The sequence below is a fragment of the Oncorhynchus mykiss genome, chromosome 1, assembly GCF_057628025.1.
Source record: "Oncorhynchus mykiss isolate SJ-2025 chromosome 1, ASM5762802v1, whole genome shotgun sequence".
In the NCBI taxonomy this organism is placed as follows: domain Eukaryota; kingdom Metazoa; phylum Chordata; class Actinopteri; order Salmoniformes; family Salmonidae; genus Oncorhynchus; species Oncorhynchus mykiss.
This window is the reverse complement of record NC_143022.1, coordinates 18,900,060-18,919,794: the sequence shown is the minus strand read 5'-3', so window position 1 is coordinate 18,919,794 and position 19,735 is coordinate 18,900,060. Positions and strand designations below refer to the sequence as shown.

The window sequence follows — 19,735 nt, the reverse complement described above, 5'->3', positions numbered from 1 at the left end:
ATGATGCTGCCACCACCATGTTTGACAGTGGGGATGGTGTGTTCAGCTGTGTTGCTTTTACGCCAAACATAACGTTTTGCATTGTTGCCAAAAAGTTCAATTTTGGTTTCATCTGACCAGAGCACCTTCTTCCACATGTTTGGTGTGTCTCCCAGGTGGCTTGTGGCAAACTTTAAACGACACTTTTTATGGATATCTTTAAGAAATGGCTTTCTTCTTGCCACTCTTCCATAAAGGCCAGATTTGTGCAATATACGACTTATTGTTGTCCTATGGACAGAGTCTCCCACCTCAGCTGTAGATCTCTGCAGTTCATCCAGAGTGATCATGGGCCTCTTGGCTGCATCTTTGATCAGTCTTCTCCTTGTATGAACTGAAAGTTTAGAGGGACGGCCAGGTCTTGGTAGATTTGCAGTGGTCTGATACTCCTTCCATTTCAATATTATCGCTTGCACAGTGCTCCTTGGGATGTTTAAAGCTTGGGAAATCTTTTTGTATCAAAATCCGGCTTTAAACTTCTTCACAACAGTATCTCGGACCTGCCTGGTGTGTTCCTTGTTCTTCATGATGCTCTCTGCGCTTTTAACGGACCTCTGAGACAATCACAGTGCAGGTGCATTTATACGGAGACTTGATTACACACAGGTGGATTGTATTTATCATCATTAGTCATTTAGGTCAACATTGGATCATTCAGAGATCCTCACTGAACTTCTGGAGAGAGTTTGCTGTACTGAAAGTAAAGGGGCTGAATAATTTTGCACGCCCAATTTTCCAGTTTTTGATTTGTTAAAAAAGTTTTAAATATCCAATAAATGTCGTTCCACTTCATGATTGTGTCCCACTTGTTGTTGATTCTTCACAAAAAAATACAGTTTTATATCTTTATGTTTGAAGCCTGAAATGTGGCAAAAGGTCGCAAAGTTCAAGGGAGCCGAATACTTTCGCAAGGTTCAATTCAGAACCATCCAGGGTGGTGATGCTAGTCGGGCGTGCGGGTGCAGGCAGCGAACGGTTGAAAATGCATTTGGTTTTACTAGCGTTTAAGAGCAGTTGGAGGCCATGAAAGGAGTGTTGTATGGCATTGAAGCTCGTTTGGAGGTTAGATAGCACAGTGTCCAAGGACGGGCCGGAAGTATACAGAATGGTGTCATCTGCGTAGAGGTGGATCAGGGAATCGCCCGCAGCAAGAGCAACATCATTGATATATACAGAGAAAAGAGTCGGCCCGAGAATTGAACCCTGTGTCACCCCTATAGAGACTGCCAGAGGACCGGACAGCATGCCCTCCGATTTGACACACTGAACTCTGTCTGCAAAGTGTAACCGATGTGAAATGGCTAGCCGCGGCTTTTGTGGAGCGATGGGTAACGATGCTTCGTGGGTGACTGTTGTCTGTGTGCAGAGGGTCCCTGGTTTGGGGGCGAGGGGATGGACTTAAGTTATCCTGTTACATTGATGCTGTTGACCCCGATCACTGGTTGCAGCGGAAAAGGAGGTGTGAGTGTAACCGATGTGAAATGGGGTGCTAGGGGTGGTGCGCTAGCGGTTCGATCGGTGACGTCACTCGCTTTGAGACCTTGAAGTAGTGGTTCCCCAGTGGTTAAGGGTGCCAGCTGTGCCATCAGAGACTCTGGGTTCGCGCCCAGGCTCTGTCGTAACCGGCCGCGACCGGGAGGTCCGTGGGGCGACGCACAATTGGCCTAGCGTCGTCCGGGTTAGGGAGGGCTCGGCCGGTAGGGATGTCCTTGTCTCATCGCGCACCAGCGACTCCTGTGGCGGGCCGGGCGCAGTGCGCGCTAACCAAGGTTGCCAGGTGCACGGTGTTTCCTCCGACACATTTGTGTGGCTGGCTTCCGGGTTGGATGCGTGCTGTGTTAAGAAGCAGTGCGGCTTGGTTGGGTTGTGTATCGGAGGACGCATGACTTTCAACCTTCGTCTCTCCCGAGCCTGTACGGGAGTTGTAGCGATGAGACAAGATAGTAGCTACTAAAAAAAAACAATTGGATACCACGGAAAAGGGGTAAAAATAAATAAAAATAAGTAGTGGTTCCCATTTCTCTGCAAGGGCTGCGGCTTTTGTGGCACATTGGGTAACATTGCTTCGTGAGTGACTGGTTGATGTGTGCAGAGGAGCCCAGGTTAGGGCGAGGAGAGGGACGGAAGCTATAATGTTACACACACATCATAACTGCTGCTTACCACTCTTATTATAATAGCTAAATATTGAACCAATCCCCTCTTTCCCAAAATACGGGTAAATATTGGACTATAAATTGTGCCTTCCTGTATAATACTTATGCTAAAATATGTTTTATATTATATTCTACTGAGCTATTTCGCTACACTTGCAATAACATCTGCTAACCATGTGAATGTGACCAATAAAATTAGATTTTACAGTTTGTATTTTTATCTTATATTATTTCTTATTATTGTTGCATTGTCAAGAAGGAACCTGCAAGTAAGCATTTTGTTGGACGGCGTATTCCATGTGTGTCCGGTACATAAGTCTAATAAAACTTGAAACGTATGTGAAAGTTAGAAGAAAAAAGTGATGGCAATGGGGTTCGCTGTGGAAACTGCTGGTAGATACAATTTGATAATTGCAGACCTCTCTCTGCCTGCTCCACTAAAAGGCTAAATTAGTTCTGGTCAGTATAATGTTGTTAATTAATTAGTTATAGTTTTAAATATGTAGCCCATCACACTTTCAAATTAATTGTATTTTGTATTATTCTGTGATTTTATGTTTTATGTAGCTGTCTTTACCAAATAAATCTCCCCGTGGGATAATAAAGATGATCAAATAATCTAGACGAAACTAGGGTGCAGTGCAATGCTGTAAAACAGACTGTAATATGCCACGATCATGAAAATACAATACATCATGTTTTTTTTTCTCTCAGCTTTCCATACTAAGGACGTCAGTGACCCCAACACTCCTTGGAATGCCACCTATTGACCAGCAGTAGTACGCCTCGTTGACATTGCAAACATGTCTTGCAGAGTCAGCACTTCTAACCCATATAAATCCCCACCGCCGCAAAATCTCACTTTCCTCTGGCACGACGTGGAAACAGCAACCGTCTATTCCCCAGCGATTAGAGAAAAACAATCACCAAAATGACCACGGCACAAGCCATATTTTCCAAGGGAGAAGACTGCAAAGCTGGTTGGCACGACGCTAGTGCTGGTTACAATGAGACCGACACTCATCTCGAGATTTTGGGCAAGCCTGTGATGGAACGTTGGGAAACTCCGTACATGCACTCGCTGGCAACTGTAGCCTCCTCAAAAGGTACAACGCACAATGTGCAAGCTGGTGGTCCCTATGAACGCACCGGGGCCACTAGATAGTAATTAATTCCGGTATTCTATGATTATTTATAGTTCTATAATAACCTTTTACATTATTGTAATATTTTTTTCTTACAAATGTGTGAAATAAATAAGCCGTAAAGGACAGCCTAATATTTTCCCAATAGCCTAATCATTGGCCAGGCCTACACTTAATTCAGAGCTGCAATATAGTCAAATCAGATGATCAATAAATCAGCAATTAGGCTATTGGGAAAAGTTTATGAAACAAATGCATTTACTTTTTATATTACTTCTGAGTTGTTTCACCCAATGCACATGCTAGTGGAGTTAGACATATGTTCGACATAATGCTTGTGCTTCCAGCAGGTGTTATTCTACCCATGGAATCGTGCCAAGTGAGGACTTGGGAGTGCCAATAATTTATGACGACATGCCATTCAATACGTTTTATAACTAACTACAACTGTTGATCACTGATTTAACTTTTATTGCACACAATACGTGCACAGACTTGAACTTTTATGTTTAGAATTCAACGTTTTGCACGTAAAAGTTGTGTTTTGGAGTTGTTTGCGCGCTCATGTCACCATAGCACACATGTTGCTGCATGTAGTAGGAATGCAGTCCGTCGAGTTTATTAAATAGGGTATTATACTTTCTTTATATTGCTTAATATTGGAAAATGCTCATATTTGGTGGAAATTTGACAACAGAGCAGTAGCAGAGTATAAGCCTGATAATAGTATAGGTCGATGCAAAACCAAATCGTATTTTTCTCTAATCTATTTTTACACATCAATGAAAGACTTTTCTGTGGAAATCCTTGAAGTGGACTTTCTATCACGTGCCACCACCTCCTTCTTTTCCCCATATATTTCTTATATTTCTATACTGTGGTTCTCAGAGAGGTCTCTCAAATAAACAAAAACAGTCCATTATTTTTGTTTTGCTTTTCATGAAAGGTGCCACAGCATTGGAAATACTTCAATACAGGTCAGACCTGGGTTCAAATACCATTTCATGTATTTCAGTTACTTTTCAATACATTTCAAAGCAAGTACTCAGATAACCTTTATTTGGAAAAAGTAAGTAGTTGAATATTGGAATGTATTTGGAAATGTTCAAATACACTGAATCAAATGCGCTATGCATTTAACCTAGGAATTTGAAATGACAAATTTGGTCACCTATTTTTTTTTTTATTCTTTTTTTTTATACAAATAACCATTCAAATACTCAAATAAAAGTACTTGTTTTGGGCTGTGTATTTGAAAATGCTCAAATACCAAGAACAAATATTTAATAACAAATACCCAAATACACGTATTTGAAACCAAGTCTTGATACAGGTAGATACTTAAACACCAATTGAGATGCTTGTTCTGCTTTCCCCCACAGGTGGACGGGTTCTGGAGATTGGATTTGGCATGGCCATCGCCGCAACTAAAGTCGAGTCCTTCCCCATTGAGGAGCACTGGATCATTGAGTGCAATGATGGAGTGTTTGCGAGATTGCAGAAGTGGGCCAAGGCTCAGCCACATAGAGTGAGACATCTTCAACTTCACATTAGGTTCTATTTAGACTTTTCCCTCATTTAATGTGAATAAAATGTATCTAAATTATTCTCCTCATAGATTGTGCCCCTCAAAGGACTGTGGGAACAGGTAGTAGGCGGCCTGCCTGACAACCACTTTGATGGTACGTTTCAAAAGGCATTCTATTGGTCTATCCATTGTATCTTTGTATTGTTAAGCAGGGAAAATTGCTTCAGACACATAACTAAGTAATTCTAATAATGCCTCTTCTATCAAAGGCATTCTGTACGACACATACCCTCTGTCTGAAGACACATGGCACACTCACCAGTTTGACTTCATCAAGGTAAGTACAACACTTCTATGACAAAGACTGCACATTACAAATATATTAGCAAAAGCACCAGAATCAACAGCGGAATAGGGATTTCTCCTGTATTAAAGACTTTATAAAACACAAAAATGTTTGGTATTACATATGATATTGTAGCTGAATCCAACGCAAACATATGGCAGATGTCTAGGGTGGTAGGTCGCTTAGTGTTGGGCTAGCAACCAAAAGGTTGCTAGTTCGAATCCCAGAGCCATCAAGGAGAAAATAAACTGCTGATGTGCCCTTGAGTAAGGCACTTAATCCTAATTGCTCCAGAGTTGCCATTGCCCACTTTTTTATTAATACACATTTGTACATCCGAAATAGGACAAATATAAGCACCCACCAAATTAATGAATTATTAAACAAATTAATCCAAATGGAATGAAATATTTCTTAATGGAATCTGATTCCTATCACTCATTACAAACATTGGCTTTCGTGCCACAATGACGTTTCCATTATAATATAATTCTTGAATTGTGTCTCTATAGGGCCATGCCCATAGGCTGTTGAAGCCCCGTGGTGTCCTCACCTACTGCAACCTAACCTCTTGGGGTGAACTTCTCAAGTCCAAATATGACAACATCGACAACATGTTCCAGGTGAGCCGGCTCTCAGCCAATCAATGATCAACAACACCTAATCTCTCTGTGAGGTGCTTGTGTACACGTGTCCTCTCGGGCACGACACATTTCATTTCTTGCACGTATTCTGTCCTTGTCTCAGATAGTACTGCACTTACAGTACAAGTCTGGTACAGTGTAATTGCATATGTGATGTTATACCGCTAATCATTACTGTGGTATAACATGTCATTTAAAGTGTGGCCCTCCATTTTGTTTGGTTTGATGTTCATTAAATCATTAACCCATTTGTTTCATTCACGTGCAGTGACTATTTGTCTGTTGTATTTTGCTTATTTGGTCTGTCTGTAGCTTCAGTACTAACTAATTTGCCTGCTACCTGCTTCCAACATTTCTTTATAGTACATTGGATTTGGTTTAATAACTGCAGTACAACAGTAATTGGTTTAGTTTATCTATCACCGGTGTCTGCCATTTACTATTACCATATTTATTGCACTTGGTCGTAGCACTGTTAGAATGCGTCCTCAATTACCTTTCTTGACTAAACAAAGGTAATAATACATTTGACCTGAACTACAAGATCTGAGAATTTATTTGTATTTATTTATATATATCTTTTTTTTTTTCAACCAAATCCCCCAAGAATAGGTAAATGGGATGTTATAAACAGGTCCAGACACTTTCATCCTCGTTGTGCAGTATGGGGCCCTGAAAAAAACATTAACAAAGGCTCCAAAAACATGCAAAATGTCCTTTTAGAAACGGAAAAGCTCTCAGTATAATGATGCAGGTCTTCAGATGTTGTACACATGAAATTGTGTAATTCCATTTTGTTGCGACTCGAGCAATACCTCTACGTCCATTCTAGCAGCAGGCTACACAGAGAATAGCTGGATAGGGGAAGCCGTTTGTCTCACAAAATGGATTATAACGTTGCGGATAAAGCTTGGAATGACACAAGTTCATGTGTACATCTGAATACCTGCATCATTATACTGAGAGCTTTTCCCGTTTCTAAAAATGATGCATTTGGATGTTTTTGGAGCCGTTGTTCATGTTTTTTCAGAGCCCCGTACTGCACAATGAGTAAGTGACCCGCTGGTTGGGGTAAGTTTCTCAAAAACAAGTGAAATTGCAACAACAACAAAAAGTATCTGGACCCTTCTATAACATGCCATATACATAAAAAATAGAGATTTGGTTATAAAATGCAAGTTCCTCCTATGATGATTTTTCAGGAGACCCAGATGCCTCACCTGCTCGAGGCTGGCTTCAAGAGGGAGAAGATTAGCACCACAACCATGGATATTGTTCCTCCAAGTGAATGCAAATACTATGCTTTCCGCAAGATGATTACACCCACCATTCTGAAAGAGTGAAGTGGTTTGATGCCACCGTAATGTCTTTATTCCTTTAATTCTCAAGTGCCTGCATTTTAAAAGCCACATTGGTTTACTGTCAAAAATCAAGCACTCAGCGATGTCCATCTTACAATAAACCAATTTAAATAACATGTCCACTCTGAAAATGAATTTGTTTGGGTATCACCTCAAACAATTTTGCACCTCTTGCTATAGAACCTCTTGCAATTCGTTATAGAATGCATTACATTTGAACTTCATTGCAATGTTAATGAGCACTATATTTGACATAATACTAAGTCTGCGTTTACACAGGCAGACCAATTCTGATCTTATATCCAATTTAGTGATTGGTCTTTAGACCAATCAGATCCTATCTTTTGCCAATAATTGGGCAACATATCACAATTGGGCTGCCCGTGGAAACGCTTTCGATTGGCCACTTGAATAAATGTGAATAAAAATGTCATTAACATATTTCACTTCTGAAAGGAGTACAATTATTTCCTGAGGGGCTGCAAAATAAGTCAAAAAACATGATTTTCCTGTTTTCAATGATATTTCCACACTAGGAGCATGAAATAACACTCAAATATTGAAAATGCCAATGCCCTTTCTGTGTCAGCTTTTTGAAAAACATGCCTGGAATTTCAGCCTGTTCACCTGGGATGGAGTTTTGGCCCACAGCACAATGAGATCAGATTTTTTTTTTGTATTATAATTTTTTTGTGTGTGTATTTTTACCCCCCTTTTCTCCACAATTTCGTTGTATCCAATTGTTAATAGCTACTATCTTGTCTCATCGCTATAACTCCCGTACGGGCTCGGGAGATACGAAGGTCGAAAGTCATGCGTCCTCCGATACACAACCCAACCAAGCCGCACTGCTTCTTAACACAGCACGCATCCAACCCGGAAGCCAGCCGCACTAATGTTTCGGAGGAAACACCGTGCACCTGGCGACCTTGGTTAGTGTGCACTGCGCCCGCCACAGGAGTCGCTGGTGCGCGATGAGACAAGGATATCCCTACCGGCCAAACGCTCCCTAACCCGGACGACGCTAGGCCAATTGTGTGTTGCCCCACGGACCTCCCGGTCGCGATAGAGCCTGTGGCGCGAACCCAGAGTCTCGAGATCAGATTATTTTGACCAATGACCAGTCATCTTTTATTATATGTATCCTCCTACTTTGGGAAGTAGAGCAGGGGTATTCAACCCTTACCCTACGAGGACCGGAACCTGCTGGTTTTCTGTTCTACCTGTTAATTGGGGTGGCAGGTAGCCTAGTGGTTAGTGTTGGGTCAGTAACTGAAAGGTTGCTAGATCAAATCCCAGAGTTGACAAGGTAAAAGTCTGTCGTTCTGCCCCTGAACAAGACAGTTAACCCACTCTTCCTAGGCCGTCATTGTAAATAAGAATTTGTTCTTAACCGACTTGCCTACGTCTTAAATAAATTAATTGCACCCACCGGTGTCCAAAGTTTAAATCAGTCTCTGATTAGAGGTGAACAATGAAAAAAATGCAGTGGTCCAGAGTTGAGTTTGAGGGCTCTGGAGTTGAGACGGTCCTATCCGACAATCAGGGCTGTGCATGTACGCCCACATGATTACACTGAGCATTTCAAAGGCAAAAGGAGTCTCAGCAAAATCAATTATTTTCATTAAATAAAGTAATATATTTGACATACAGTGATGATTTAAACAGACTGCATGGAGCTTTAGGAAAATTGATGGAAAAAGTCCCTATTAGAACTTGTTAATCATTAATTGATAAGTTGTCATCATGGCACAGTGCAGATTGGTAGATAAGTGTTAGTCATATCTTACCCCAAACTATGAAGTTTTTTTAACAGAAAATTGAGAACAGTAGGACCTTTGAATATTGGCCAACCATCATAGCATATCTCTCACAATAATTTAACTCAATCTATACACATTTACTATTGGGTCACAAATCCTTAAACCTGGTGAGATGAGTTACTGAAAACACTGAGAAAATACATAAATTGTATTTATGATGCATGCTACATTTCTTGCAGAATTAGAGGGTGATATATATTTTTAAATGTAGATCGTGTGATTTGTCACTATAAATTACATCCAAAGGGAGCGTCTTTGTGCAAATAAAATGTTAAAACGGTTTTCACCTATCAACTTTCCTATAAAATATGAACAGCTACACCCTGCTTCCTGATAGGCTAGGTGAAATAGCACCCCTATTGCTACCTTCCAATTGTCTAAGATGTACACAATTGCATACAGGGCCGGGGTCAATTTGGGATTGAGTGTTAGTGAGTAGAACCAAAGACTGGCCCTGAGACAATACTTGTAAATTGTATCCATCCTCATTTACTCTAAGTAAACACTGATGACATAATTGGTCAAAGCACTGCAAAAGGAAAGCATGCTTACACCAATTCAATGTCAGGTCAGTGATTACTTCAAGGAAGAAAGGAAACATTTAGGAATATTTCAAAAAAAGGGACTACTCTCTCTTTGGTAGACCCAGTGTGAATAGAAGTAAATGTCTAAACTCAGAATTTTTTGGGGTGCCAAGTGCACCATCTACTGGTTCAGAATATACACACAAAGAGTCTTCAAACAAAGAAGTACACCAACATACATTACAAAAACGAATGGACTACTAAAGAAACCTAAGGTGACCTTCCATCTACATAGTAATGACCATAACAATGTTTAAAATGCTCAGTTAATTATTATTGCTAAATGTATTTATATCCCTGCCAGTATCATAAGCTGTGCAAGGCCAAGAACAGTGATACAAATTACAAGAAATTCCTTTATTGTTTCTACAGAGAGGAGGAGCCAGAGCTCAACCCAGAGTGATTCCTGAGGATATTGCCAACCGGTTTACTGGCTGATCAGACCACCAATAAATACAACATCTACAAAAAGCCAGACGTACATCATTTCACTTCCGATACCAAATCCTCATTTTCTTCTCTCTCTTTATTTTCTTTTGCAACTGTAGCGTCCCGTAGAGAAGGGCCTCTGCTGTGGGTGGGCAGCCTATGGGAGGACAAGTAAAACAGTCACTTAGAGTCAAATGTTTTCTATAAAAAATAAAAAGGTAAATAAGATGATCTTCACAGAGGTATTATTGTGATTTGTTTATTTTCCACATTGCTGATCATACAGTACCTTCAGAAACTATTCACACCCCTGGACTTTTTCCACATTGTTGTGTTACGAAATTGGATTGATTTGTAATTTTTTGTCAACGATCTACACCAATGTCAAAGTGGAAGTAAAATTTTATTTTTTTTATTTTTTTTTAATCGAAAATAAAAAACACTATATCTCGATTAGATAAGTAATCAACCCCCTGTGTCAATACATGTCAGAATCACTTGTGGCAGCAATTACAGCTTTGAGTCTTTCTGGGTAAGTCTAAGAACTTTGCACACCTGGATTGTATTTTTTTTTCCCATTATTCTTTTTTAAACTTTTCAAGCTCTCAAATTGGTTGCTGATCAATGCTAGACAGCCATTTTCATGTCCTGACAGATTTTTAAGCAGATTTAGGTAAAAAATTTAACTAGGCCACTCAGGAAAATGTCATCTTGGTAAGAAACTCCAGTGTATATTTGGCCTTGTGTTTTAGGTAATTGCCCTGCTGAAAGTTGAATTTCAAATCAAATGAACATTTTATTTACAACAGGTGTAAGGTGTAAGTCAACCTTACCATTAAATGCTTACTTACAAGCCCTTAACCAACAATGCAGTTCAAGAAAGAGTTTAAACAAACTAAAGTTTAAAAAAAGAATAAACTAAACAATAAAATAACGAGGCTAGATACAGGTGGTACCAGTACCGAGTCAATATGTGGGGGTACAGGTTCGTCAAGGTCATTTGGGGTAAAGTGACTATAAATAGATAATAAACAGCGAGTAGCAGGAGTGTAAAAACAAAGGGGGTGGGGGTCAATGTAAATTATCCAGATGGCTATTTGATTAATTGTTAAATCTTATGGCTTGGGAGGGGTAGAAGCTGTTAGGAAGCCTTTTGGACCTCGACTTGGCGCTCCGGTACTGCTTGCCGTGTGGTAGCAGAGAGACCAGTCTATGACTTGGTTGACTGGAGTCTGACAATTTTTTGGGCCTTCCTCTGACACTGGCCAGTATATAGGTCCTGGATGGCAGGAAGCTTGGCCCCAGTTATGTACTGGACCGTACGCACTAGCTTCTGTAGAGCAGTTGCCATATCAGGCGGTGAAGCAACCGGTCAGGATGCTCCCCATGGTGCAGCTGTATAACTTTGAGAACCTGGGGACCCAAGCCAAATCTTTTCAGTCTCCTGAGGGGGAATAGGCTTTGTCGTGCCCTCTTCACGACTGTCTTGGTGTGTTTGGAACATGATAGTTTGTTGGTGATGGGGACACCAAGGAACATGAAACTCTCGACCGGCTCCACTACAGCCATATAGATGTGAATTGGGGCATGTTCGGCCCATCTTTTCCTGTAGTCCACAATCAGCTCCTTTGTCTTGCTCACGTTGAGGGAGAGGTTGTTGTCCTGGGATCACACTGCCAGGCATCGGACCTCCTCCCTATAGGCCACCTTATCGTTGATCAGGCAAACTTAAAAATGGTGGTGTTGGATTCATGCTTGGCCACACAGTCGTGGGTGAACAGGGAGTACAGGATGGGACTAAGCACGCACCCCTGAGGAGCCCCGGTGTTGAGGATCAGTGTGGCAGATGTGTTGTTGCCTACCCTTACCACCTGAGGGCAGCCGGTCAGGAAGTCCTGATCCAGTTGCAGAGGGAGGTGTTTAGTCCCAGGGTCCTTAGCTTAGTGATGAGCTTTGTGGGCACTATGGTGTTGAACGCTGAGCTGTAGTCAATGAATAGAATTCTCACATAGGTGTTCCTTTTGTACCAGTGGGAAAGGGCAGTGTGGAGTGTGATTGCATCATCGGTGGATCTGTTGGTGTGGTATGCAAATTGGAGTGGGTCTAGGGTTTCTGGAATAACGGTGTTGATGTGAGCCATGACCAGCCTTTCAAAGCACTTCATGGCTACCGACATGAGTGCTACGGGGCGGTAGTCATTTAGGCAGGTTACCTTCGCTTCCTTGGGCACAGGGACTATGGTGGTCTGCTTAAAACCTATGTATTACAGACTCAGAGGGAGAGGTTGAAAACGTCAGTGAAGACACTTGCCAGTTGGACCGCTCATGCTCTTAGTACACATCCTGGTAATCCGTCAGGCCCCGCGGCCTTGTGAATGTTGACCTGTTTAAAAGGTCTTGCTCACATTGCACATTGCTTTCCTCGAAGCGAGCGTAAGAGGCATTTAGCCCGTCTGGTAAGCTCGCGTCACTGGGCAGCTCGCGGCTGTGCTTCCCTTTGTAGTCTATAATAGTAGTGCAAGCCCTACCACATCCGACGAGCGTCAGAGCCGGGGGTAGTGGGATTCAATCTCAGTCCTGTATTGATGCCTTGCCTGTTTGATGGTTCAATATGAGGGCATAGCGGGATTTCTTATAAGCGTTTGGATTAGTGTCCAGTTCCTTGAAATAGGCAGCTCTAGCCTTTAGCTCAGTGAAGATGTTGCCTGTAATCCAGTGGCTCCTGGTTGGAATATGTACGTGTGATCACTGTGGGGACGACGTCGTCGATGCACTTATTGATGAAGCCGGTGACAGATGGTATACTCCTCAATGTCATTGCATGAATCCCAGAAAATATTCCAGTCTGTGCTAGCAAAACAGTCATGTAGCGTTGCATCTGCTTCATCTGACCACTTCCATATTGAGCGAGTCACTGGTACTTCCTGCTTTAGTTTCTGCTTGTAAGCAGGAATCAGGAGGATAGAATAATGGTCAGATTTGCCAAACGGAGGGCGAGGGAGAGCTTTGTATGCGTCTGTGTGGAGTAAAGTTGGTCTAGAGTAATTTTTCCTCTGGTTGCATGTGACATGCTGGTAGAAATTAGGTAAAACAGATTTACGTTTGCCTGCATTTATCTCCCAGTGTCTATTGGAAAGCAGACTGAATCAAGTTTAGGATTTTGCCTGTGCTTAGCTCTGTTCTGTTCATTTTTCTCCTAAAACTCCCTAATCCTTGCAGATGACAAGCATACCCATAACATGATGCAGCCAACACCATGCTTGAAAATATGAAGAGTGGTACTCAGTGATGTGTTGTGCTAGATTTGCCCAACGAAAACACTTTTGTATTCAGTACAAACAGTTCATTTATTTGTCACATTTTGCAGTATTACTTTAGTACCTTAATGCAAGCAAGATACATGTTTTGGAATATTTGTATTTTGTACAGGCATCCTTCCTTTCACCCTGCCATTTATGTTAGTATTGTGGAGAAACTACAATGTTGATCCATCCTCAGTTATCTACCATCACAGCCATTAAACTAGCTGTTCTAAAATCAATTTTTTTCAGGATGAAATCCCTGAGAGGTTTCCTTCCTCTCCGGCAACTGAGTTAGGAAGGGCGCCAGTATCTTTGTGCGACACCATCCAAATTGCAATTAATAACTGCACCATGACCAAAGAGATATTCAATGTCTGCCCCCCCCCCCCCTTTTTTTTAACCCATCTACCAATTGGTGGCCCTTTTATCCAAACCATTGGAAAACCTCCCTGGTCTTTGTGGTTGAATCTGTGTTTGAAATTCACTACTAGACTGAGGGTCCTTACAGATAATTGTATGTGTGGGGTACAGAGATTGACTACCCAATTTAAAATCCTGTTAAACACTTATTGCACAAAGTGAGTTCATGCATCTTACTATGTGACTTAAGTACATTTTTACTCCTTAAATTATTTAAGCTTGCCATAACAAAATGGTTGAATACTTATTGACTCAAGAAATTTCAGCTTCACATTTTGAATTAATTTGTAAACATTTCTAATTCCACTGACGGAGTATTATGTGTAGATCAGTGACAAAATCTAAATGTAATCCATTTTAAATTCAGGCTGTAACAACAAAAAGTGGAATTAAGTCAAGCGGTGTGAATACTGTCTGAAGGCACTGTATATCAGGGCCAGAACAAATTATTTGTTTTAAAAGAGTAAAAAAATCAAATACAAATAACAGAATGATACATACCTGGAACGTATATGTCCACTGGTACGATGCGGTCACACCCTCGGACCACGGCGTAAGAGTAGTGGTAGTAGCCACCCCCATTGGCACAGCTTAATAAGGACAGAGTAATAAGATACACTGTAGCTCAACTAACAGCTGCATATGAAAAACATCAACCGACACTGTAAAAGCACTCACTGTGTGTGTAATGCTAAAACAGTTTGGGGAATTAAATCCCAATCAGTTGGCAGTAATCTTTACATTAAACAATCAGGCATTCTTAAATGAAAAAGTTACAAGGACATTATGTGATTCATTTCAAACTAGACAACCACTAACATCTTTCTGCTTGAACCTAATATTAGGACAAAACTTTACCTGCCCATGGAAATGACATATCTCGGCTCAGGCATCTGGTCATAGACCTATCGGAAAATAAGCATGTTGAATTCATAGTCAATAAAAGACTATGCTGATTTCAAGCAAATGCAGAACTCCTTTCTCCAAAGAAACATGTTCTTCAGTCAAATACCTTGCGCAGAGCGGGGGCCATCTTGTTGGTCAAGGTGCCTGCCACAATCATGACGTCGGCCTGTCTGGGGCTGGCTCTGAACACCACTCCGAACCGGTCCATGTCGTATCGAGGAGCCGCCATGTGCATCATCTCAACCGCACAGCATGCCAGGCCAAAGGTCATGGGCCACAGGGAGCTCTAATGTAGAAATCCACAAAAACAGATTAGAGCGATTGTTTTGTTGACCTAACTGAACAAAGATCATTCATTCAGTCAGTCAATGTTTTTCCCTAACTCTTCCTAACAATCCTCAACTCATCTTGAGAAAGGTGAAAAGGTCAAGGAATAATATTTAGAGAAAGCAAACTTGTTATAGTCCCGTACCCCTTCAAACATTCAACCTCCAGCTGCGTATCTCCAGCACACTCAAATGTTGTTTTTTGCCATCATTGTAAGCCTGCCACACACACACTATATGATACATTTAAACATAAGAATGAGTGCGTCACAACCCAGCTCGTGGGGAGTGACAGAGCTCTTATAGGACCAGGGCACAAATAATAATAAATCAATAATTTTGCTTTATTTAGCCATCTTATGTATAAAGTTCATAAAAAATAGAGAATAACGGCCTCCCGGGTGGCGCAGTGGTTAAGGGCGCTGTACTGCAGCGCCAGCTGTGCCATCAGAGTCCCTGGGTTCGCACCCAGGCTCTGTCTCGTAACCGGCAGCGACCGGGAGGTCCGTGGGGCGACGCACAATTGGCCTAGCGTCGTCCGGGTTAGGGAGGGCTTGTCCTTGTCTCATCGCGCACCAGCGACTCCGGTGGCGGGCCGCGCTAACCAAGGTTGCCAAGTGCACCCTCCAACACATTGGTGCGGCTGGTTTCCGGGTTGGATGCGCGCTGTGATAAGAAGCAGTGCGGCTGGTTGGGTTGTGTATCGGAGGACGCATGACTTTCAACCTTCGTCTCTCCCGAGCCCGTACGGGAGTTGTAGCGATGAGACAAGATACAACAATTGGATACCACGAAATTGGGGAGAAAAAGGGGTAAAAATTCACACAATTTTTTTTTTACAAAAAAATAACATTGAGAATAACTCACCACATGAGTCAGAAGGGTGTGCTTGAAGGAATGCTCTGCAATGTTGGGTTATATTGAGAGAGATTCTCGGTCTTAAATCATTTTCCACACACAGTCTGTGCCGAGAATCCACATAGGTACGTGGTTGCAGAGAAGTTGTCTCTAGCGCGATTTTTCAAAACTGAGCGCCCAATCCAGAAATCTGGCAGTGGTTTCTGATTACATTTTCACAGAATCGCATGCTGCAATTTCAGTGAGGCTCTCTTGTTTAGATATTGGTAAGTGGATTGGAGGCAGGGCATAAAAGGGATAACGAATCCAGTCGTTTGTGTCGTCCGTTTCGGGAAAGCACCTGTGTAATTGCGCACCCAGCTCACTCAGTCAGGTGCTTCGCTATATCACATTTGACATTGTCCATAAGCTTGAATTCATTTGCACAAAAAAAAAAAAAAATCATACAATGATGGAAAGACGTGTTGTCCTTGTTAATGCAGACAGAAAAGAGCTCCAACTTCTTAATCATAGCCTCAATTTTGTCCGGCTGATTGAATATAGTTGTGGAGAGTCAGTGTAATCCTAGATTCAGATCATTCAGGTGAGAATAAACATCACCGAGCTAGGCCAGTCATGTGAGAAACTCGTCATCATGCAAGCCCCCTGATAACCAGTATACTTCTACACCTATGTTGTAAAAGCGTTACATGGCCACTGCCCATATCATTGCATAATGCAGAAAATACACGAGTTCGTCTTTATTCTCGCTCAAAAAACTCCTGTGGCTTATTTTTCAAATTGTCATGTTTTGTTAAAATGTCTGCGCAAGTGAAGGTTTCCCGCGAGAGTGTAACAGTTAATGTGATTGGATGTTAATTATTTGACTAGGCTCCCGTCCACAACCGGGAGACCCATGGGGCAGCTCACAATTAGCCCAGCGTTATCCAGGTTAGGGAAGGGTTTGGCCAGCAGGGATGTCCTTGTCCCATCGCGCACTAGCGATTCCTGTGGCGAGCCAGGCACAGTGCACGCTAACATGGTCGCCAGGTGTACTGCGTTTCCTCCAATACATTGCTGCGGCTGGCTTCAGGGTTAAGTGGGCAGTGTCAAGAAGTAGTGCGGCATGGCTGGGTTTCAGAGGACAAACAGCTCTCGTCTCGCCCGAGTCCGTACAGGAGTTGCAGCGATGAGACAAGACTAACTACCAATTGGATACCACGAAATTGGGGAGAAAAACATTTACAAAAATATAAAGGATGGGGAGTGCTCTTTTGGAGTTTTATAAAAGCCAAATTGACACTGAAAACATACAAAATGTACCGTATGCCACTGCAAAACAGAGATATTGTGTGGTATTCAATCGGAGCCCTAACTTACTCTGCGTAACTTACTCTGCGTGCCCAGTTCACCAAATCATCCAGTTTAGTGATGACATATTCTCCCTTGCTGCTTGCTACTGCAGCGGGCTTGGCAGCAGCCACCGCTGTGCTTTTCTCTCTGACTGGAACCACACTGGAGGAAAAGGGAATATTAAGTACTCGAGCAAATCTTCTTTATAGTTCTTGACAAATTCAGATGTTCACTGGATTTCCATTACCTTGTAGCATTGTCGCTTTTAGCAATGTGGTGTAGCAACCTCTGTTGTATCACAAATACTGAAATGGGTCTGTGTGGTAAAAAATACCAAGATTGGATTGGCACTGACAACTTTGTGATAACTGCTGATGTAAAAGAGGTTTATAAAATAAAGTTGATTGATTGACTGACTGACTGACTGGCCATCAACACAAGCACAATGGCATTGCAAGGAAATAACACAATACTCTAAACTATAACAAATGGGGCAAACATATTTAATGTAGACTACTGGTGATTCCAAAACAGAAAGAACCTCCATGTTGCTAACTATAGTGAATGCCAGACCTGTCTTGGACAAATTACGCAGTTGATAAGGTGATTAATTAAAACCAGGCTGCCAGAGACAGCAGATAAGCATTCCTAAATAATATCAGATTAAACTTTAAAAAAGCATCCTTACCTTGATGAAAAGTTACCAAACGCGGCGAGGCGAGGGACTGCTAAGAAAATACAAAAAAAGCATAGCTAGATTTAAAAATGCAATTAAATCATTACGCCACACCAAACTCTCTAGCTAACACAATTTACTGGGGGGATAACGTTACTGCACAGGTTGTCACTTGTTACCACAGCCTAACCCAAAATCACGACCAAAAAGCCAATTTTTGTTTTAATGAATCATTACGCTAGGCAATATTGACATGTGTGGCTGTAGTAACTAGTGGAAACCCACTGACTGGCAGTCAATGCGCATTTCTTGAGTGGCATAACAGACGTTTGTGATATGGCTAGTTGTAACTTAGCCAAACTGACTTGTTAATATTTATATAAGGAAATACTTGATACATGTATTTGCCATTAGATGACCATTAGCTAAGAGGTTGATCACACTGCATGTCTGACTGAGGAACATAACGTTCCACGCGTGCTAGTTAGCTATTTACAAACAAACATGTTCTCCCTAGCTAGCTAACATTAGCTAGTTAGCCTAGCCAGAGCCGTTTCTGTTCAGATTTACGCCAGGTATAGCAACTAGCTAGTTATAGCTAGATAGCAAGGTCAGTGATTACAACCGAAAATGACAGCAAAACCTAGATAATACATTAATCAGTTGGCATAGGAAATACAGTAATGTTAGTGGGATAAATAAGTCGGATATTTAGCAGAATGTTATGTCGCAGTAACTTGGGAACATTGCATATTAGCCATAACATCACTCACCCACCAACGCCGCCATCTTTCGCAAAAAATGAGAAGACTTCCACTGACTGTGGATACGTGATAGAACTGTCCGTCCTATCTGTGATCCTTGGGACGTCCCTACTTCTTTGAAGTTGACATTTAAAATGGTTAGGTTCAGGGTTGGGACGTCCCAATGATTAATTAAAATAAATATAGCAGTTAATAATAGGGGCCTACCGGTATATATTTTTTTGTTGACAGGGAGAGAAAAATGTCTAAAGTAAGAGTTAAACGTATTGATTGGTCTGAACTTAAATACCAAATATGTGGGAAATAATTTCACATTTGCAAGTGGTTCATGGGTTATGACGTAGCTCAGAGCAGATCCGGGATCACTTTAGACAACCCAATCAACTGAGGTAAAGACAGTTTCAGGTTGGATATTCGACGGATATTCGCGCTTTCAAACCTCAATAGCTTTCAAACCACTTGAGCCACAGACTCCAAATAAGTGTCATGATGTTGTAAAGAATTGCGCACAACATTGCACAGGTATTATTTTCACGATTTGGACATTAATTGGCGTTCCAAAGCTAATAAACATGTGCAAATGTGAGCAGCATTTTGTATTCCAAGTTGAATTAGTTAGGGAGTGTAAACAAAATACAAACATTTTTTACATTCAAATTTCAATAGCTCCTTGGTCATGTGACCTAGTGACTTCAAACAAGGTTCAGAATGTCCACTCAGTGGCCCTACACATTGCACACCCCTTAGTTTGGCCATTTTCATCTCACATGGTTTTACATGAATTTTTCAAAATTTACAATTTCAATAGCTCCTTGGTCATGTGACCTACTGACCTCAAACAAGGTTCAGAATGTCCACTAACTATACCTTCATATCGCACACTGATGTTTGTCTACTGTCATCTCATGCTATTAGATGTAAATCTGTAAGCTTTACAGGCCTTCATTTTACATGGGTGTGACATTTTTTTTAAAAAGTCAAACAAATGTTCCATCCTCGCAATAACTATCTTTCACATGGCTGTATGTGGTTTGGATCAAGGACAGGAGAGGTGTTCAAACAGAGGTGCTTAAAGGAAGGTGCACAGGTAGGCCTCA

General features: G+C 41.6%; 2 protein-coding genes across 6 annotated transcripts; one reads left to right on the top strand and one right to left on the bottom strand.

Moving 5' to 3' along the window:
- Positions 1-1,915: 1,915 nt before the first annotated feature.
- Positions 1,916-10,292, top strand: LOC110495805 (guanidinoacetate N-methyltransferase). Of its 2 annotated transcripts, none has more exons than XM_036957325.2 (6): positions 1,916-3,301; positions 4,723-4,868; positions 4,959-5,022; positions 5,138-5,205; positions 5,727-5,837; positions 9,999-10,292. In XM_036957325.2, exons 1-6 carry the CDS (start codon positions 3,127-3,129, stop codon positions 10,062-10,064), a joined length of 630 nt encoding a protein of 209 aa, XP_036813220.1. In that variant the 5' UTR covers positions 1,916-3,126; the 3' UTR covers positions 10,065-10,292. The 2 variants fall into 2 exon arrangements, with proteins under 2 accessions (XP_036813220.1, XP_036813164.1); XM_036957269.2 differs by lacking the exon at positions 9,999-10,292 and adding an exon at positions 7,061-7,660.
- On the bottom strand, positions 9,969-19,018 carry ndufs7 (NADH:ubiquinone oxidoreductase core subunit S7). 4 transcript variants are annotated; one of them, XM_090194930.1, is made up of 8 exons: positions 18,648-19,018; positions 17,887-17,926; positions 17,446-17,514; positions 17,240-17,360; positions 14,789-14,968; positions 14,635-14,681; positions 14,278-14,366; positions 9,969-10,212 (listed from the first exon to the last, which is right to left on the bottom strand). In XM_090194930.1, the coding sequence occupies exons 1-8, from the start codon at positions 18,661-18,663 to the stop codon at positions 10,115-10,117; spliced, it is 660 nt and encodes a 219-aa protein (XP_090051056.1). In that variant the 5' UTR covers positions 18,664-19,018; the 3' UTR covers positions 9,969-10,114. The 4 variants fall into 4 exon arrangements, with proteins under 4 accessions (XP_090051056.1, XP_090051100.1, XP_090051169.1 ...); XM_090194974.1 differs by having other exon boundaries at positions 17,887-17,923; positions 18,648-18,974; XM_090195043.1 differs by lacking the exon at positions 17,446-17,514 and having other exon boundaries at positions 18,648-18,974.
- Between the last annotated feature and the right edge of the window lie 717 nt (positions 19,019-19,735).

Excerpts from the sequence above, each read along its gene's own strand:
- LOC110495805 (XM_036957269.2), top strand. The coding sequence starts at position 3,127 with ATGACCACGGCACAAGCCATATTTTCCAAGGGAGAAGACTGCAAAGCT. Across the intron at positions 4,869-4,958 it reads CCAAGGCTCAGCCACATAGA|ATTGTGCCCCTCAAAGGACT; the intron begins GTGAGACATCTT and ends TTCTCCTCATAG. Across the intron at positions 5,023-5,137 it reads GCCTGACAACCACTTTGATG|GCATTCTGTACGACACATAC; the intron begins GTACGTTTCAAA and ends CTTCTATCAAAG.
- ndufs7 (XM_090194930.1), bottom strand. Across the intron at positions 17,515-17,886 it reads TTTGGTAACTTTTCATCAAG|ACCCATTTCAGTATTTGTGA; the intron begins GTAAGGATGCTT and ends TTTACCACACAG. Across the intron at positions 10,213-14,277 it reads AGTGGACATATACGTTCCAG|GCTGCCCACCCACAGCAGAG; the intron begins GTATGTATCATT and ends GTCCTCCCATAG.